Source organism: Nannobrachium achirus (genome assembly GCF_963921795.1).
Source record: "Nannobrachium achirus genome assembly, chromosome: 18".
NCBI lineage: Eukaryota > Metazoa > Chordata > Actinopteri > Myctophiformes > Myctophidae > Nannobrachium > Nannobrachium achirus.
Window position 1 is genome coordinate 25110330 of NC_137825.1, and position 20930 is coordinate 25131259.

Consider the following 20930-nt stretch of genomic DNA (forward strand, 5'->3'; position numbering starts at 1 on the left):
TAAGAAAAACTCTTCATTCACAAATGTGGTCTTCTCTCAGGTGAGGTTCTTGGTTTGCTGGGGCCAAACGGAGCAGGGAAGAGCACCATTATGCACATGCTGTCTGGTGACACAGACCCTACTGCTGGTCAGGTAAAAAGACTCTTTAGGCCACTTACAAAAAACTGTATGTAGCGATGATTCTATCAATTACTTTTTCAGATCATCAAATTGAGAATAACTTGTTATATTTTTCTATATAAACTATTTTTTTAATGCACAATAACAAATGCATTTGTTTCGGGTGTTTTGGGTAAATGTATATTTATTTATATTATTGAACTCAAGTCTCCATGGGTTGAGTAATCGATAGGGGTGAACTATTCCTTTAACTCTCAAAATGCCAACTGTGTGTGCGGAACCCTCCCTCCCCAGGTGCTGATGGGTGACTACAGTACAGAGTTCCGTCCGGTGGACAGTCCCCTGGAGCACGTGGGCTACTGCCCGCAGGTCAACCCCCTGTGGCCCAGGATCACCCTACAGGAGCACCTAGAAATCTACGCTGCCATCAAGGGCATCCGAGCACAGGAGGTGCCAGGTATCATTGACCGGTATGTTAATGCCACACAAATTCCAGGAGCTTGAAAGAGATTCCTGGGTTGGCACTGGACGTCTCAACTTGTGATTGATTGATTGATTGATACTTTATTAGCCGTTCACATAGGAAAAGCACAGGACCGTACAGCTCAAGGTCTACTAATAGGATTTAACCCAAGGAAAGCACTATGGCTTGTTTACATTCATTTAGGTCCTTTTTACTCAATTCATTAGCCGCTTCCCAATTCAGAGTGTGCGCCCTTCGTAGTGTAGCCCTAGCTAGGGTAGTGCTAGTGTAGTGTAGGGCTTGTCCTGTGAAGTGCACATTTTGCCTGTGAAATGGGACAGCACTGCCAAGTGCATAGCCGAGAACTTCCGGACTAAAAAAAAACAATCGTCCGCCATTTTTTCCCACCTCCGCTGTACTTTTAAACCATTTTAAACCGTCTTAAACGCCCGCAAACTTATTTTTTTGAGACGGGGAATTAACTTTTTAGACATTTTAGGATAGTATTTTTTCATAATTCAACATGACACAGCCTATTTTAAAATATTGTCGCGACGTTCGAGGAGAATTGAGAACCAGCATGAGTCGAACCGAGGCTGGCAGTAGTAGCTCTTTTAATGCGATGCTCAAACGCGGTTGTTTTCGTTTTGATTCGGGTTGAATCGTGGAGGCGCCGCGTTGCATTGTGGGACGCCGCTATCCAACGAAGTGCTTGAAGTGGCCATCGGCTGTATGCTTCAAAACGAGGAGAAAGTAGTGCACATTCCAAGGGTAGGTTAAACGCGGTCTACGAAATGGGACAGCACTCAGCGCGGCCCAGTGACGTCATCGCCCTTGAAATGCACACTATGTAGGGCAAATCCCTTGGATTGGAAAGCGGCTATTGTGTCCATTTTCCTCTGCAAAACTGTCTGTTCGTCACATGTCTGTCCATTTGGTTTGCACTTAAGTGACAGTTCTTGTCTTGTCTCCAGTGTTGTCAATGCTCTAGAGCTGAAGGACCACCTGAACAAGCAAGCCAAGACACTGTCTGCAGGAATCAAGAGGAAGGTGAGAGGAGCTTCCTGCTAGCTCTTCCCCATAGATCAGGGGTCTTCAACAGGGGGTCCTCAGAGTTACTACAGGGGGTCCACCAAATCTTTGTGTGATAGAAACCTTTTTTATATTAACCACTTGAACCCTAGCATCCATATTCTGTGAACTTTAGCCAAAAATAGCCGATCTACAAGCTCACAACGCAACGCGCTGCGAGGCGTTGTGAGCTTGTAGATCGGCTATTTTCGGCAAAGAGCGAGGTTTGTTGTAGAGGGGAAAAAGAGCAGACTAAGTACAGAGTGAAAGGTCAAGTTTATTAAGTATTGACGGTTCAAGTGGTTAAATATATGAAAACACAAATTGACATGAATCCAAAATACGCGATGATTGTGCTTTCAAACAATGAAACTGTATGGAATCTATGAAAAGGTTGTGGGGGTCCCTGCTTCATTTCTCACTCAACTAAGGGGTCCTTGGCCTGAAAACGTTGAAGACCCCTGCCATAGATTGTTACTTGGATTCTTAGTTGTGCGACACTTAGCACAACTAAGTACTCTATAAACCAGTAAGACTCCCTAATCGGGAGATAAGCGACCGTAGGTGGCTTATCTCCACAAATAGGGCAAAAATGTGTTTTTCCAAAATCTTCCTGATCCATGTTGATGACATGAGTGTAGACATGCTGTGTAGTGATATTCGTGATTTTAGGGCAAAAACTGTAGGAGCAGTGTCCAAAAATGTGTTTTAAAAATCGGCCTGAAGGTGGCGCTAGAATAGGGCCATGTGAGAAATGAGGGGTGGGGTCTCCGCGTTGCCTTGGCGGACGAATAGGTACCGGCCCCGGCATTTTATGTGCGCTGCAGTGGCAGGGGGTCCTCCAGTGGGGGCGCCACCACTTTTGCATCCGTTCTGGAGCACCAGGAGTCGGTGGTCCCCGGGAATTCCCCGCGAGCAGCCCCGTTGGGGTGGTCATTTGGTCATTTTTGCACATTTGGTCATTTTCCCTGGGGCTCCAGGGGTCCTTGGAGGTTGTAGTTTGGCAGGCAAGGAGTGTGTGTGTAAAATCTGGCATGGATCGGGTCAACGGGTGCGGAGATATAAGCAGGGAAAAAGTGTGACGTGTGACGTGTGAGCACATTTGGTCATTTTTTACATCTGGGGGTCCCCCAGGGACCTGGGGGTCCCTGGGGCTCCGGGGGTCCTTGGAGGTTGTAGTTTGGCAGTCAAGGAGTGTGTGTGCAAAATTTGGCATGGATGGGGGCAACGGTTGTGGAGATATGAGCAGGGCAAAAGTGTGACGGACTCACTGACTCACTCACTCACTCACTCACTCACAGACAGCCGGTGGAGGTTTTGGTAGTAAATGCGACCTACGGTCGCAATAAAACGTTATTTTACTCCTGGCCTTAAAGCCATACTGTGTAAGATGCCCAACTAGTGGTCATTAGCCCTATAGCAAACCGCGGTCGCGTCCGCGTCTTTCGGACGTTTTTCGTACCTTCAGACCCCCGCGTCTGCCTCCACCTCGCTGAGATCTATCTTTTAAGGGGTTCCTTGTTCCTGTGCGTTCAGTAATTCCAGAGATACGGACTCCTTCACCCTGCCTGGTAGGCGAAATTACCTAGAGAAGGGATGGTACAAACGGGCGACAACAAATATGGCTGCCATAGCGACCCCACTTCAAGATGCGCTGTGATTGGCCAGCAGTTGTATAACCCTCGCTGTGATTGGCCGGTAGTGTGATGACGCAATTTTGGCGCGAGATCCGGTCCACGGCAAGGATCTCAGTTTACATACAGAGAAGGCTTTACAGGCTGAAATTCACGGCGCGGATCTTCTAAAACTTTTGTGATTTAATAGTTAGGAGAATTTTAAGATTTGTTTTATAAAAAAAGTTACATAGTACAACTTTAACTCCCACACTTTTCAGCTTTTGGCCAACCTAAGACAACCTAATTTGTCGTTTGTATTTATTTATTTATTTTCATTGTGTACACTACAATCAGTTATTTTGAATATTTGTCTCCACCAGCCGAAGGGTTGGGGGAGAGTTTTCGCCCCTGTCCGTCCGTCCGTCCGTCCGTCCATCCATCCGTCCGTGCGTGCGTCCGTCCGTGTGTCCTCCAGTTTGTTACCAGCCGTTGGCCCGGTCGCTGCCAAAATGAGCACACACACTCCCTGGATGCCAATTCAGAACCTCTGCCCCACATTTTTCAAATGGCCCTGTTCTAGCGCCACCATGAGGCTGATGTTTGCAAAACACATTGCTGTACACTACTCTTAGAGATTTTGTCCACAAATCCTACAAATCGGTAGACAGTATCTCTACAGTCATGTGATCATCATGGATATGTCCGATTTTCCGCATTCCATCCTGATTGGCTACAATTGGCTTCCAAAGTATGCAGGATTGCTCCGTTTTGAACAAAATGACTCAAATCGTGAACACACCATGCAATCTTGGTGAAATTGGGCGTGCACGTTCCCACTAGGCAGAGGAAGAAATGCCAGGGCAGGGCAATTTGTGTGGCCTGGTGGAGACCTGTGCTCGGAAGAACACTGCTTCTAGTTTGTCCTATTTCAGCTAATTTCCCAAATGCAAATTAACACATAATGCCTCTCTTTCACGGATTAATCATTTCTGCATTTCTGTGGTTGACCCGCCTGTTGCCTCTTGTTTCCAGTTGTGCTTTGCCCTGAGTATGCTGGGGAACCCTCAGATTGTGTTACTGGATGAGCCCTCCACAGGAATGGATCCCAAGTCTAAACAGCGCATGTGGTGAGACAATAAAAGCTCATCATTGAAGCCCCGAATTTAAAAGAAATTGTAGCATGTGGCATCAAGTATGTTTTTTTTTTGTTGCCTTTCTTGTTTTATTTTTTATAGATGTCCAAATGTCAACCTTAGTTGTTACCAACTCTAAATGACTGTATTATCTTTCCCTCTTGTGTGTAGGAGGGCAATTCGTGCCGCTTTCAAGAATCGCCAGCGGGGAGCCATCCTGACCACTCACTACATGGAGGAGGCTGAGGCCGTGTGCGACCGTGTAGCAATTATGGTGTCTGGTCAGTTGAGGTTAGTGCACGCACACAAACATGCCGAACATAGCCGATCCAGTATAGGTAGAAATCAGGCTTTACAGTTATGCAGGCATGCTTTTGTAAGATATGTACATATTGCAGCTCTCTAGTACAATTTCGCAGAATGTTGAACTAGTCGTGGTTTTAACAGAGGTACATGAGCCTCTCTCTCTCTCTCTCTCTCTCTCTCTCTCTCTCCCTCTCTCTCTCAGGTGTATCGGCTCTATCCAACACCTGAAAGGGAAGTATGGCCGAGGCTACAGCCTGGAGGTGAAGCTCAGAGAAGAGTTGACGGGTCTGCAACAAGTGGCACTGCTGCATAAGGAGATCCTCAGAATCTTCCCTCATGCTGCCCGACAGGAGAGGTGAGACCTCAATACTGTATATACATTATATATTACAGATATATAACTCGGTATGTGTGCGTAATTGCGTAACGTAAATGTCGTCTTTTTAATTTTCTTTTCGGCCCCATGTTGCAGCTTTGCCACGCTGATGGTTTACAAGATCCCCATGGAAGACGTTAAATCACTGGCTACAGCATTTTCTCAGTTAGAGAGTGGTAAGTCACCACTACACACACACACACACACACACACACACACACACACACACACACACACACACACACACACACACACACACACACACACGTGTACTGCCTCATTTAATTGATACAAATAGATTGATTGTGTGTTTCCTTTCTCCTCCAGCAAAGCAAAGCTTCAATTTTGAAGAGTACAACTTCTCGCAGTCTACGTTGGAACAGGTATACATATTAATTGTTCTGCCCGTTTTTTTTCCCCTGCCCTTTTCAAATTAGTTAAACATTTACCCTCAACGCTCGCTAAACCTCCTCTCCCCCCGCTCCTCCGTCCGTCCGTCCTCCAGGTGTTCATGGAGTTTGCCAAGGAGCAGGAGAACGAGGAGGAGGAGGTGGGCTCTCTGAGCACCACCTTCCAGTGGCAGAGGCTGCGTCAGGACGGCCCCGTGTCGGTCAACAACACGGACAGCATCGTGCATCAGCTGTGATCGCCCATCCACCCAGGAGGAGGAGGACGACGACGACCAATACTGACCTGCCGGGTACAGCTGCCACCGGGGCACATGCTAGCACTCGCCCCGCTCCACACGCGCCCGCCCACCCACCCACCTGTGTGGATGAGACAGACCTCTCCTACGGGCTGGTCCCTGGAGGGGATAGTGTGTTATTACATGGGGGCGATCTGTGTGTGTGTATATATGTGTGTGTGTGTGTGTGAGCGCGTGTTGGGGTGAGGTGGTGGGGCTGAGGGCTATTGAGGCTCCCTGTCTGCGGGGCTGAGGTGCGTGTTGTCTAACCCTTAATATGCAGGGTGCTCTGTTTTCTGACTTGCACTGACCGTGGAGCCTACAGACGAAGCACTAACACGACACCTACTTTTTTTCTTTTTTTTTAATCTTCACACGGAGGAAAAAAACATATCCCTGCTGTAGTGCAGAAACCTCTCATCTGCATATTTTAACTTTTGTTTTGTAAATGAATGCCCTACTTGATCATCCTACACTACAGCATCACACAGAAGCATCAAAACGACACGTTTTGAGCTTGTAGATCAGCTACTTTTGCTATTTTTGAATTTGAATCCTGAAAAGTAACTGTTTTGGACGGACACACATTATGAGGTTTCAACCCAACAGAGACGATATACATATACTGTATAAAGTGTATACGTATATATAAATACACACATTATATTTATAATTTGTAAACCTTTTCATCCATTCTCCTTGGTGGGAGACATTACAGTAAGCGTGTTTGCTCTTCATCCATTGTTTTTGTGAATCTCTATAGTGGTTTATAGGTGTTTATTAATAAAAACTACCAGTAGTGGGATCCGTTCACGATGGTACCAAAGCAGCACATCTCTAAACCACACACTCATACACTCCTGTGTGCACAGTGACACTAAGAGGCACTTTTCTATGTAGTGTCTGTAGCATGTGGATGAAATTGCGTAATCGCTGCAACACGTGTTCCCGCCGGTGGCGGGAGGCAGAGCGCATAATGCCCCATTTGCTGCACAGATGCATGAAGCGTACAGTTGTGGAAAAAAATGCCATTTTATGTTGTACAGAATAAGAGTGCAGTTCTCCCTTGAGCATTGGTTCCCAAGCTGGGTCGGGACCCATATGTGGGTCGCGGACAGATTTTTATGGGTCCCTTTGTTTTTTGTTTCCTACATTTAGTTTTTTTTTAATTCGGCTATTATTCAAAATATTTTCAAAAAAATCTTTCCCAAAAAAGCTTCTTTTTGTCATGAATTTAAAACACAATTCAATGACTTTTTGTCCTGTAATTTCATGAAGAAATCAAAGAAATTCCATGAATTAGAACACAAACGTTTAAGATGTAGTGAAAACAGCCGATCTACAAGCTCACAAGTTTGTAGTTTGAGCTTGTAGATCTGCTGTTTTCACTAGTTTGGGTAAACAGGTCTTCATTTCTCTTTTGGGTCATGGGCTGCTGAAACGTTTGGGAAGCACTGCCCTAGAGTGTCCCCAAATGAATTACTGGAAAACGCCTCACTGCTCAGCAGAGATGTTGCTACGTTTTTTTGTTAGTTTGTTTTTTCTCGGAGCTCGGACATGATCTCCTCTCCTGGTTTCTTACAGCATGCATGCTGGAGAGAGGAATTCTTTTAGAATGTGACAGATGGACATTCATTGGGATGTTTGATGCTCACTGCCCCCGTGGCCTTCCTCTCTAGGTTTAAGCTTCCGAATTTTAAATAGCCTGAGAATGTAGTCTAGAATATGCACTCCAGTACAGTACATGTAGCACGCCGTTAGCACACCATTCTCATCAAACACCTGGCACGGGCACTAACCTCAGACGTGGCAGCATCGCATTTGAAAGTAATACATGTTTGTACATACAGTAATTTTCTCGAGACAATATTTTAAAGTTTTTTTCTTTTTTTTTCTCAGACAACTTTTATGGGGGTGGATATTTTTTACATTAGATTATGAATGTATTTTGGGCCTCCAAAGAGAAGGGCAGGAGTGGGGTTGTTGTGGCTAACTCCATAATACTGTTCTGAAAAGAAATCCACGGAGCTCCTATGTCACTCTTATCCCTGATTTAGACTTAGTTGTGTGCTGGTGTCGTACACCGAAGATAGTCGAGCTACAAGCTCACAATGTGTCACGATGAGATTCGTTGTGACCTTGTAGATATTTTTGGTGCGTTACACCCACGCGCAAGTAAGTAACTCAGGCTTTACACTTTGGTGCCACTTTTAATCATAGAAAGACCATTATTTTGTTAGATTCCTCTTGCCTATTTAGTTTAAGAAACACAGGATAAGATGTTGATTTTGTGTTAATTGTATGTGTTTGTACAGATGGTGACTATTTGGGTGGGGGGATGGGATGGGAGGGGTTTGCCTGTATAGGCTGGTACTTGTACCAAAATGCATTTTTGGTGCAATATCTGCAAACCATTAAATTGTAATTTAACCCTATTATATGCAGGAGTAGGCGTTTAAGAATTTCAAGTATTCACTTGATTGAATATGTTTGGCCTGTAACTGACGATGAACAGCTGAGGCTGTCTTGATTTATTTTATTTTTATGTGCTGCTTATTTGTCAGTCCTTAATTAAAAGTATGACAATTATTGCCTCTGGCTTTCTGCTGTAAGTTGCAGCAGACACAATTTATATTATGAGGTGGGGTCCATTTGGTTCCATGTGTACACTCAGGGTTAAGTTAAAGCTACAATTCCTAGAGTTTATGTGCTGTCACGACTTAGAGAGGTAATTGCAACAGTAACGCCTGGTAATTCAAACCCGGGTCTCCTGGGTGGGAAAACCAAACAATCTACTACTCAGACAGGAGGCAATCTGCCCTTGGCCAGGGGAGATATTGGGCTTATCAGCTTCAGCCAGGGCTGCTTGTGCTTCCAGACACTAGGGTCTACATTTCTCAATGGAGCCGGGAGACCACCTCCATCCACTGCCTACAGTTTGTGCTAGATAGATAATCTATTAAAGGGATATTTCACTTTCGTAAAAACCTTTGGTCATGTTATCGTCTACTCAGGATTTTGGGAACACCCAGGACAGGACTTCCTATACAAACCCATTGTAACTTCAAACTCTATTTTAACCATGATAGATTCATTGAAAAAACACCCGTCCTTTTTTCTGGGGACTCGTAGTTCCCTCCGGATACTTAAGCTGGCCGTGTTTTTTTATTTACTTTTTTTTTAATCTGTCATGGTTAAAATGGAGTTTGAAGTTACAATGGGTTTGTATAGGAAGGGAGCGTGTCTGATGAAATCAATAATAATACAACATTGAATCAATCAACTTAAAAACGGTCCTGGTCTGATTAGACGATAAAATTACCAAAAGTTATTTTGAAAGTGAAATATCCCTTTAATGTACACCAAAACATATATAGAGATTGGTTCAAAAACATTTTATTCATTAATATGAATTCCGGATCGCAGCTTTAATTAATGCTAAGGATTTTACTGTGTACATTTAAAAAAAAAATCCAACATTTCAGATGCCAACACTTGTACTAGCCGTCCTATTCTAAAATGATTCATTAAGTGTGGGACTTTTTTGTATTACAGGTGTTTGGGTTAAGTGGCTTAGAATTGTTGTCCTCTTTTTGTTGTCTTATGGATTTTATGGGCTCTTATTTTTTTTTACTGTCACTAATGAGCGTTGAGCGCAGAGAAGCTGTTTTACTACCCTGTGCTTCACTTTAACCACTTAAACCCTATATACTTGTTGTACATCAAATAGTGAAAGCTATTTTAGTGGAATGTTCGATTATTTTCCCCCGAACGTTCGCCTATTCTGACATGCCCAGAATACGGATGCTAGAATAGAATTCATGTGGTTTGGCATCCCGTTGTGTAATGTTGAAGTCATGTTTTATAGAGCATTTTCAGACAAGTAGTCTGATTTCTGAATATGAGTTGGATGTTTGTCTTCATAAAATATTGCATTTGTTTTTGCCATTCAATGTTTTATTTTATATTTTCGAATCTATCTATCTATTTAAACATTTATACTTATTTGTCCACAAGATGGTTTTTGAGCTACAATTGTCTATTCGTATCAAGTTAATAACGGCGGAGTTATTCAAAAGACTTCCAAAAGACTTTTTAACCTCACACAAATGAGGACGTTGAATGACCTTTATTTTACTTGAGATATATATACATATATATTTTGCACACATGTAGCCTTGTGCACTTGAATGGAGCACATACAGTACATAGAGTAGACCAGGGTTCCCCAATTATTTTTCCCCAAGGGCCGAATTATGTCTAGGGTACCAAGCCGAGGGCCACAACATTGCAGGGGTTCACGTTGGCGTTCCCACTACTCCAGCGACCGTTTTCGTCGTCGTCGGGTGAAAATCTTGTATGTCCAAAACCGTTAGTTTTGAATTTATCATTTTAAAAATGATTTAAACTAGTGAAAACAGCCTAGTGAAAACAGCCGATCTACAAGCACACAACGGTTGTGTGCTTGTAGATCGGCTGTTTTCACTACTTTTGTGCGACGGCCTTGTATGATTTGCGAAAGAACGTACACATTTGGAGATACGAGATTTGCACCCGACAACGACGATATACTAGTGTTGTTGCTGCTCTTATACCACCATTATTACTGGGGTTGGTGGGGGCCTGACAGTAGCCCCCGGGCCGCCTATTGGGGAACCCTGGAGTAGACTATCTGTCTTACAGTTGGTATTCGGTGTGATTGGGATAGGTGACTAAGGTGAGAGATGGTTACTCTGACCGTGTACAGACAGACACTGAGGATTTTACTGTGTATATACATGGTGTTCACTACAAACATTTAATATGTAGTACATTGTCAACTACTGCAATATCCACGTGTGTGGTTTTAATTGTCATTCGCAGTCAAATGTAGCCATCTAAATAACATCTGCTTTCTTTTTGCACTTTTCTGATACCTGCTATTGGGGAGAAAAAATCATTTAACCCTGGAACAGATTTTTTTGGCTCTGTATAGTATATAATTATTAATTATAGGTATTTGATACGTACGGCAATCTTTCTTTGTTTTTGTTTTGTTTTTTTTCCTGGTGGTGGTGGTGGTATACTTGCACTGTTTCTGGGAAATGTTAAACCTTTCTGTATATTATGCAATCTTTGTAAGATTATTTATGCACTGATTTTACTTTATAAAGACTGTGTGGTTTAGCAGTGTGCTGTGATTTGCTCCTATAATGCCCCAATGTCAAAAAGAACACAGGTCGTGAATGAATTCCCCCCCTCCCTATACCACGTTCTCATGAATAAAATATTACATAAAATGTACTGTCTTTATCTTCTTTTACTCATAGAGTGAATTTGTTGAACAGCAGTAATTGAACGTCTTTAAAGTTTATCTGGCCTTATCTGGCTCTAAATGTATCTCAGATAGTGTACAAATGGACCCTTATTTGTTTTTGATTTGTACATTCTGAGTTAAATTAACAATTTTACAGTATTGAGGTACCAAACATTTATAATAATACAAATATGGGGGCCCAATGCAATGTTTCATTTGGGGGTCCTTGGAATAAAATGTTTGAGAAACAAAATAGGACCCACGCATGTATGTAATGTCCCTCTCCAGCTTCCGTACTTCCTGATGTGGGTGCGGACGGTTCCATTGTCAACAGATGACTACACTAACTATGGAGGCTAACCAGCACTGATCTTCTGCGCAATTTTACACTTAAATAGTATTAATCCAGCGCAGTGCTTAACATTTCTATTCAGATTTGTGTTAACTGGCTGGGATGCGGTGTCACTATGGGGAATATCTTTGGCAAGAAAAAACGCACTCGAGTGACAGAGCAAGACAAGGCGATATTGGTGAGTGTGTTAGCTAATAGCCAGCATTAAAGCTAACTACTGTCTGTGTCGGGACGTTACTGTACTGGTACTGTAATGAGAAACTGCACAACTATTAGGATGTTTTTCTTTTTAAAATATAACGTGGTCTAAAGCGGTGGCTCAGAGTGGGGTCCAGGGACCATCAGGTTTCCTTGAAGGTGCTCCAAATGGATCCTTACAGTCTGTAACTCTAGTCTACTCTTCTGTACACATTGAACCAAACGTCCCATTTGTACACTTGAATCTTTGAATTAAAAGAATAATAGTTTTTGGCTCTGTATAGTATATAATAATTATTAATTATAGGTATTTGATACGGCAATCTTTCTTTGTTTTTGTTTTGTTTTTTTCCTGGTGGTGGTGGTATACTTGCACTGTTTCTGGGAAATGTTAAACCTTTCTGTATATTATGCAATCTTTGTAAGATTATTTATGCACTGATTTTACTTTATAAAGACTGTGTGGCAACCGTTTAGCAGTGTGCTGTGATTTGCTCCTATAATAATAAAATGAAACGTCTAATTGACATACTGGTCTAATTGACAGGAACGGTGCAGGCAGGCAGGCATTCATGTTGTCTTGTCTTAATAATATGCAGCATTATGTCACTTCTTTCATTTCAGCAACTGAAACAACAGAGAGATAAGCTGAGGCAATATCAGAAGAGGATCAATCTGCACCTAGAGAAGGAGAGACTTCTAGCTAAACAGTTACTGAAGAATGGAAAGAAAGAGTAAGAACAAACCCCCATGTTAATAACACATAATATATACACAGCCTACTGTACTATCTCTTATCAATTATCCTACAACTGTCCCAACACAGTCCCTGGGCTGGGGTAAAGTGAGCTGATATCATTTCTGATGTGTCCCTCGCTTCAAACAGAAAAGCACTGCTCCTGCTGAAGAAGAAGCGCTACCAGGACCAGCTCCTTGACAAGACGGAGAACCAGATTAGCAACCTGGAGCGCATGGTGAGTAAACGGACAGCTGTCTTTGACATGCAATGCACCAACACTTTTCATTTGTCCACTTGCAAGTAATGCTACTATTTCTCACTCAATGCAGGTCCAAGATCTTGAATTTGCGCAGATAGAAGTAAAAGTCATCGAAGGGCTGAAAGTGGGAAATGACTGTCTGAAAAAGATGCATGAGGTAGGCACACCAAAATGTTAAAGAAAGGTATATTTGTTTGCCATAACATCTAGAGTAGAGTGGTTCTCAACGGGGACCCCCATTAGCGAGGATTTGCCCAAATGTTGTAAAAGAAAAAGTAAAACTCAAATCCCCAAACCCCATTTTGAGAACCAGTGTTCTAATAGGGTATGTCTCTCGTACTGTGCTCTTAGAATGTCTACTTGGATAATGATGAGCTCTTGTTTTCCACAAACTAGGTAATGTCCATCGAAGAAGTGGAACGGATTATGGATGAAACCCAGGATGCTATTGACTACCAAAGGGTGAGGGTCCCAGATAACTTCAGAAACGCACCATATGCTTTCATTTCCATAACTAACATTATGTCAACATTATTGTTCATTTCTGAGACTATCGTGGGTTTGACATTGAAATGTGTTGGTTGTTTACTGAGAGTTTGTTATCTGTCCACACAGCAAATAGATGAGATGCTAGCAGGGTCTCTGACACAAGAAGACGAAGATGCTGTACTGGCCGAGCTGGAGGCTATCACTCAGGTCAGTGTTTCTAGTAGGGCTGCCAGGGCCATGTGGACAAAATACCATATTGTAACAAATACATTGAAGCCTACATAAGCGATTAAATAAAAGACAGCACTTATGCCATATCACAATATTACAATATCACAGACAATATCTAGTCTTTATTTTTTTGTGAGATGTAAAAGTGTTACAGCTGGTCGGAGAGAGAGAGAGAGACTTGTAAATGAAGAACATTCAATAATACATGGCCAAAACCAACTTACAGTTTATTTGGAATTTGTTTTGGTGTGCTCAGAGATGACAAGAACAAGAAGCGGTGACCAATGGTTCCATACACTACTGTGTGGTTCCAGCGTTGAACCCATTCATCAGTGTTAATGAAGCATTGAAGCACACTCAATACTTGTAGTGACATCAAAGACTGTCGTAACTATCTTTCAGCTGGTCTGAGCTACATCTGAAGAGTCCTCCCATAAAGCTTTGATTATCTATAGAGATATACAGTATGCAGAGATTGCAAACAGTGAAGAAAATTATATTGAATCACTTAAACCCTCTCTACTTGTATTTGGTCCACTCTTTTTTCCCCCTCTCCACCAAAACTATACTGTAATTATTGTTTTTCTGTCAGATTTCTGTCTGTTATGGATCCAGGCTCCAATGATTTTCCACTAATATGTGTTTTCACTTTCAGGGAGATGTGGAGCTTCCTGAGGTTCCCACGGAGGACCTGCCAGAAGTCCCAGAGGCAACAGAGGAGAGCCCAGGCAAGTGTTTTAATCAAAGAGCGTTGATATTGTCACAGTCGGGTCGGGTGGAAATGTCATATGTCCAGAACTGTCACTTTTCAGGAAATGAAAAAGATAACCGGTGTTCCAATGGATCCAATGTAGTTATTTAGTCACAAGCACCTATTAAGTTAATACTTTTCATTGGTCTAATATTTATAAAGCCCACAAGTTAACTTTCAATGTTTTTTTAGAAAAAGGTAAAATGTGTTGATCTGCAACCTCGCATCTCATTGCGATGCGCTGTGACCTTAGTAGATCCTCTATTTTAGATACTTATGCGTGTAGGACATTCATTTACAAAAAAAGTAGAAATTTGGAGACACGGTTTATGCCTGACAGCGACAATAATATTACCATGATGAGAGACAATCCCACACCTCACCACTAGTACAAAACTGTGCACCAAATGATCAGTGTTGCTACATCTCGCGAGTGTGTGTTGACTTCTGATCTCCTAAATCCATGTGACACAGACACAGGAAATCATTCAAAGTTTTCCAGTCTTGGTTTACTCCACCTGTCTTTGTTTTAATCTTTCCTAAGGTTTCATTGGTGACCCAACACCTTCCTTGTGTTTGCTGTGGCCCGGTCATTTGTGATGTCTATCAAGGCTAAACATGTCACTGTGTTGCTTGTCAATCTGTCTTTGCTGCAGAGAGGGAACGTCCAAGGAAGAAGCCTGAACGAGAGATGCTCGCTGCCTAGATACATGCCTGAATCCCTCGGGTGACCTGGTGGCTCTTCAGACTGTCCTATACACAAACACACAACACAAAAACATTACCTGGAGATCTGTCTACCATTATGATTACCATCCTCGGTGATGAAGACTGGACCTCCTCACAGCATCCAGCTACAGCCAGCATCTGGCCATGTAATATGCCTACCTGCCAACACCCTCTCTGGCCTCGGATACAAGCCAGTTCTCCCCATACAGCTGGGGAAATAACTGGTTCGCTATCTATCTAGAAAATTAGATGCAGCGCCTAGCTTATTGGACAATGACCTGAATATTGAAGGCGTACAGGATCAGTAATTGTGCCTAAACCCTGTCGATCTTTTTATTTTGTGTTTTAAGCTTTTGTGAAGGACTAATTACTGTATATTACTCACTTACGATGAACTGACTGACAAATATATCCCACCTATTATTATTTCTCTACTCATGTATGTGACCACAACTTTCATTTTAACCACACAGCATGGCAGGATTAACATAACTTTGTCGTTGGGCAGAAATCTAACCTTCCATATTTCAACCTTTTGTGATTTTTCATAAAAAATTAATGCCCTATTTTGTCATACTAGTGTCACACAAAAATAGCCAATCTACAGGATCGTTCCTTTTTTAATTGAAAGTGGTTAAGTCTGTCTGTGGGTTTGATAAATATTGAACCGATGAAAAGTATTAACAATTTTGAAGCCTAGGAGCGCAGGTTATTTTTTTTCAATTTCCTGAATAGTTACGGTTTTGGACTTACAAGATTTACATCGAACAGGGACGATAAAATGTAGTGCCTCTAGACGTACTGTTTCCCAAACAGTGGGTCAGGACCCATTTGGGTTTTGAGGGTCACGACTCGAGTGGTGCCATCTGCTAGATCTGTTATTTTCACTAACTTCCACGCAAACATCTAATCTCTCTTTTGGGTCTCGACTTGAAAAGTTTGGGAACCACTGCTCTAGAGGTTGTGTTAATATCGTCTACGTTGGGCTCTGGCCCAGTCTACCTTAGTGGTCCCAGCCATGATGACGGCTTGCCTAAGATGTAAGACCCATATGATCTGTCCTAGAACTTTGCATTGGAACGTTTGCGTAAGCATCTGTATCACTTAATGTTGTCCCACTCTGACCCCTTCTGGCAGACCGGTTAACCAGTCTAATTATCCACTCCCCTTGTGGATTAGTTACTATACCTCTGTACTCAATACAACAATTATTTGATGGATGCTAGCATCTGTCCAAGGTAATATCTGACCAACATGGTAATTGATGAAAAAAGAGCATCTTAAAGGAGCTAAAGTCAACTAAAAAATGGACGCTAAAATAATGTTTCAAAAATATTTTATAAAAAAGATTAAGCATATATGTTTATATATGTTTCTATTCAAAAATGACCTCAAAAAGCGGATGGGATAAGGGATGTAAACAAAGTTTTTCACATAGCTCTTTGACTATAGCTCCTTTAACAAATGAGTATTATGAATATAGTTGGTAATTTACGTCTACGGTAAATTTTGCACCGCACCACATATTCACTTGGGTAGACTTCGGTTTAACTGCAGAAACACACACACACACACACACACACACAAACAAAACAGATTAACCTCACATCGTTGCATAAGACCTATTCTAATACTTAACTTTATACGAGTATGCCAGAGTACAATGGTCTTGTGGAACAGAGGATCAATCTTAAACTCCTATGTCTCTATGTACAATCAGGTTGTCAGGCAGACAGATTTGAAACACTCCTATTACTAGTTCTCTCAAGCTGTGGAAGTCCTTTCAAGTGGGACTATGACAGACCAGTTCATTCAGATGTACCCCTTAATTGTTATTCTCTAACAATAAAATATATTGCCCTGCCCTTCATTCTCCCACTTGAGCTTGCCTTCGGTGAATTGTTTGTTTGCTCACTAGGCAGCAATATGATAAATACACTAGCAACAAGTGCATACTGTGCTGCAGGTGGCTTTACATGATTAAGTATTAGACCTATTTATTTTTGGATATGTAAATATGTACTAAATGACAGATTTTGTGAGATCTATAATATTTCGTAAGAAAAACGTAGGCCACACACCTATTCGGTAAAAACAAACTTTATAAATCCCAAATATATATATATATAAAATGCTATCTAAATTACAGGCCTATGTTCATTGAGTTAGGCAAGTGCTGCTATGGTAAGTGCATCTATGGGCCAACCTGTTCAATGCACAGACGATATCATATTGGGAGGTTTTCAGCTGTTACTTTCAATGGTGTCAGTGTGAGGTCACATTTTCTCTCTATTACAGTATAAATGGATAATACCCAAATACATTTAAATACCTCAAGTTAATAAATAAAATACTTACCTTTTACAACTAACACTTAAAACAGATTGTTGTGAGGTTTTAAAAGAAGAAAAATAAAACTAGTCCTAATGGAAACTTATGTTGAGAGGTGCTCTCTTTGTCAACACATGTGCAGCTGCATTCTGGACAAATTGTAACCATCCTATAGTTTTATTTATTTATCATCTTTCTAGGAAGACCAGATAGGAGAGCATCACAGTAGAGATAAAACAATGAATTAATCACTCAGTGTCAGCCTGGGAGAGAATTGGTTGGACTTTGGCAATGTTTTTTAGTTGGTAAAACTTCGTAACATTTCTGATGTGTGCCTTCGTGTTCAAATCAGAGTCAAAAATCACACCCAGGTTTTTGACCTGATCTTTGGTGTGAAGCGCCCCGGTTTGTAGGTGAGACGGCAATTTCTCCCTTTGGGCGTGGACTTGCTGGTTGTGTGTCTTCAGCGTACTAGCATAAAGGAAAGTCTTATCACAATGTTGACAGTGGAAAGGGCTTTTATGGGTTCGATGGTGTCTCTTTAGGTCACTTGAGTCACTGAAACTCATGTCACAATATTGGCAGTGGAAAGGTTTTCCTCCAGTGTGGACACACTGGTGTCTTTTCAGGGAATATGACAGAGGGAAACTCTTATCACAATGTTTACAGTGGAAAAGAAAACCTTGAGTGTGGGTAATTTGGTGTCTCCTCAGGTCACTTGAGTCACTGAAACCCATGTCACAATATTTACAGTGGAAAGCTTTTTCTCCAGTGTGGACACACTGGTGTATTTTCAGGGAATTTGACCGAAGGAAACTCTTATCACAATGTTTACAGTGGAAGGGTCCAGTGTGGATACGCTGGTGAGTCTTCAGCCAGTGAAACGCAGTGAAACTCTTTCCACACCGTTTACAGAGGAAAGGAGTTTTTTCTCCAGCGTGGACACCGCCACTGGTCTCCCCCCCATCATCACGGTCTTCCAGCTCAACTTTAACTTCAGAGCAGTGTGAAGAGATGCCGTGGTCTTCAACCTCCTCTTTCTTTACACACAGCCATGTGCAGGATGGTGAGGTCTGAGTGCCGTGGTCTCCGGAGTCCCCCTAGAAAGAAAAGGGCAAAGAGGTGTGTAAATACATAGAAATGCATTTTATTTTTAAAATGTTTAATTAAAAAAAGTAAAACAAGAAGAGAAATGCTACAATCTAAGCAAGGTAAAAGCAATGCTAAAAAGGTGTTATAAGATTTCTTTTATCCCCGGAAGGCTGTTGTGCTCCCAAAGCGTGGGAGCATAATAGCTTAATGCTTAGAGCTGCTTCACCATAATTTTGTATGTATTATAGTCTCCGGTTACACCCCGCCATTCCGAAACACCGCTATTCCGAACGTTGACTTCTAACCCTAACCCTACCCCTAACCCTAACCCTAACCCTTACCCTAACCTAGGGGTAGGGTTAGGGTTAGTTAGGGTTAGGGTTAGGGTAAGGGTTAGGGTTAGGGTTAGGGTTAGGGGTAGGGTTAGGGTTAGAAGTCAACGTTCGGAATAGCGGTGTTTCGGAATGGCGGGGTGTAACCATAGTCTCCAGGACCTCCAGGAGACCAGCGCTTGTAGATCTAAAGGGCCCTACCGAGCACATAGTTAGGAAGCATTGCTGACAAGTAGGCCGGTGCATTCTTATTCACAGACTTAAAGAGACAGTAAAAGGATCTTAAAATCTATTCTAAAATTGGCAGGCAAACAATGCAGGGATTTTAAAATAAGGCTCTCTTTGTCAACACACATGCTGCTAAAATAAGGCTCTCTTTGTCAACACACATGCTGCTGGATTCTGGACAAGTTGTAACTGTCCTATAGTTTTTTTAGTAAGACTAGACAGGAGAGCATTACAGTAGAGATAAAACAATGAATTCATCACTCAGTGTCAGCCTGGGAGGGAAGTGGTCGGACTTTGGCAATGTTTTTAGTTGGTCAAATTTTGTAACATTTCTGATGTGTGCATCCGTGTTCAAATCAGAGTCAAAAATTAAAACCAGGTTTTTCACCTGATCTTTGGTGTGAAGTCCCCCGGTTTGTAGGTGAGGCGGCAATTTCTCCCTTTGGGCGTGGACTTGCTGGTTGTGTCTCTTCAGCCGACTTGGGTCAATGTAAGTCATGTCACAATGTTTACAGTGGTGAGGGTATTCTCCAGTGTGGACATACTGGTGTCTTTTCAGTTGACCTGATTCACTGAAACTCTTGTCACAATATTTACAGTGGAAAGGTTTTTCTCCTGTGTGGATACGCTGGTGTGCTTTCAGGGAAGTTGACCAACTGAAACTCTTATCACAATGTTTACAGTGGAAAGGTTTTTCTCCAGTGTGGATACGCTGATGGCTTTTCAGGCCACTTAACCAACTGAAACCCTTTCCACAATCTTTACAGAGGAAAGGTTTGAGGAAAGGTGTTTCTCCAATGTGGACACCTCCACTGGTCTCCCCCAAAGTATCACTGTCTTCAGTGACTTCAGTGTCAGATACAGGCTCAACTTTAACTTCAGAGCAGTGTGAAGAGATGACTACTTCATCAACTTCACTTTTCACTGCTAGTAATATCAACATTGGCCTAACAGGCTCCCCTGGTCTATGAAATTGCTCCTCCTGTTCCTCTTCTTTTATCTGTGGAGGCTCTGGTTCCTCCTGGAACAGACTGGGGCTCCTCTCAGGAGAAACCTCCTCTTTCTTTACACACAGCCATGTGCAGGATGGAGAGGTCAGAGTGCAGTGGTCTTCAGATTCCTCCTGTTTAATAGAAATGTCCCTTGCTGAGTTTGGAGAGTTCATCTTCACCTGCAGTCTGGTCTCCACACACTGGTGGTCTTAGTTAATGTTCCAGGGACACCCTTCAGTAATCCACACGTCACACTCACATGTGCAGGTTTACCAGCAGGTTAGTGTGGTATTTCAGTCCAGTAAGTTAGTGAGCACGCGACTTGACACAACAAGTTACCAGAGCAATTTCTTTGAGTTTAGCTGGTTGATCCAAAGCTCTATCTGGGCTGCCCTGTAGCTTAGCATTAGCCCACGAAACAAACAGTCTTTGAACTTCCGTGTAAATTCCTCCCGGTCACCAACGTGCCAGCCCGTCACTCTTTACACAGACTGTTGCGAAAAGACACCCAGACTGTCCAGACAGAAGCTACAGAAAGGTTTGTGCACTCACTGCTACTTGTGGATAGTGATCATAGAGTTATGATAGTGATACTGGGTTCAGTGGGTTGCCACCCGGATGAGAAAGAAGGACGGACAGACATGGTCCCCGTCCTTCCTTCCTCCCTCTGTATGGGTCAATATTATGAACTTTTAAATTGATTAGGCTGTCAATGTAGATATTCCTTTAGTATTGTGTCATTTGTGTGTAAAAGAATTACATAGATTTCATTTGATTAAATGATCTTTCAGTAGACACCTATTTTGTCCATTAAGTCATGATCGATCCCCCATGGTCGCTAATGAGAGTGGACTTAATATGACGGCTAGAAATGTAAAATAATCTATAAATTATGCTATTCACATAAAACCAGCAATGTGCTTTATTGTCATGTTGTTTTTTTTGTGTTTGTTTTAAGTTGATTAATAATTTAAAATCGCATTATAAAATAGTTGGTCCCCTCCCCCAGTCTTACTCAAAGTATTAATGCAAAAGTAGCCTACCAACTAACTGCCCCCCCAGTGACATCAACAACAGAAATGGCATTCTACAAGTATTCTGAGTAATGATGCAGAGAGGTAGCCTGATTTCAGACTCAGCT

At 42.2% G+C, this 20930-nt stretch overlaps 2 protein-coding genes across 2 annotated transcripts in view; both read left to right on the forward strand.

Annotated features, from left to right (window-relative positions):
- abca5 (ATP-binding cassette, sub-family A (ABC1), member 5) overlaps nucleotides 1-7071 on the forward strand; it is a 34438-nt gene extending 27367 nt beyond the window's left edge. Inside the window, exons 30-38 of the mRNA XM_080747899.1 lie at nucleotides 41-132; nucleotides 415-590; nucleotides 1558-1633; nucleotides 4303-4397; nucleotides 4575-4694; nucleotides 4912-5064; nucleotides 5182-5261; nucleotides 5413-5468; nucleotides 5591-7071. Coding sequence (XP_080604025.1) covers nucleotides 41-132; nucleotides 415-590; nucleotides 1558-1633; nucleotides 4303-4397; nucleotides 4575-4694; nucleotides 4912-5064; nucleotides 5182-5261; nucleotides 5413-5468; nucleotides 5591-5731 — 989 coding nt within the window. The 3' untranslated portion in view covers nucleotides 5732-7071. The remainder of the gene's footprint in view (nucleotides 1-40; nucleotides 133-414; nucleotides 591-1557; nucleotides 1634-4302; nucleotides 4398-4574; nucleotides 4695-4911; nucleotides 5065-5181; nucleotides 5262-5412; nucleotides 5469-5590) is intronic.
- A 4336-nt stretch (nucleotides 7072-11407) lies between these two features.
- Nucleotides 11408-16679, forward strand: LOC308303276 (charged multivesicular body protein 6-like). Its single transcript, XM_080747611.1, has 8 exons — nucleotides 11408-11596; nucleotides 12241-12350; nucleotides 12503-12590; nucleotides 12685-12771; nucleotides 13011-13076; nucleotides 13230-13310; nucleotides 13990-14066; nucleotides 14746-16679. Exons 1-8 carry the CDS (start codon nucleotides 11534-11536, stop codon nucleotides 14789-14791), a joined length of 618 nt encoding a protein of 205 aa, XP_080603737.1. The 5' UTR covers nucleotides 11408-11533; the 3' UTR covers nucleotides 14792-16679.
- Nucleotides 16680-20930: the final 4251 nt, after the last annotated feature.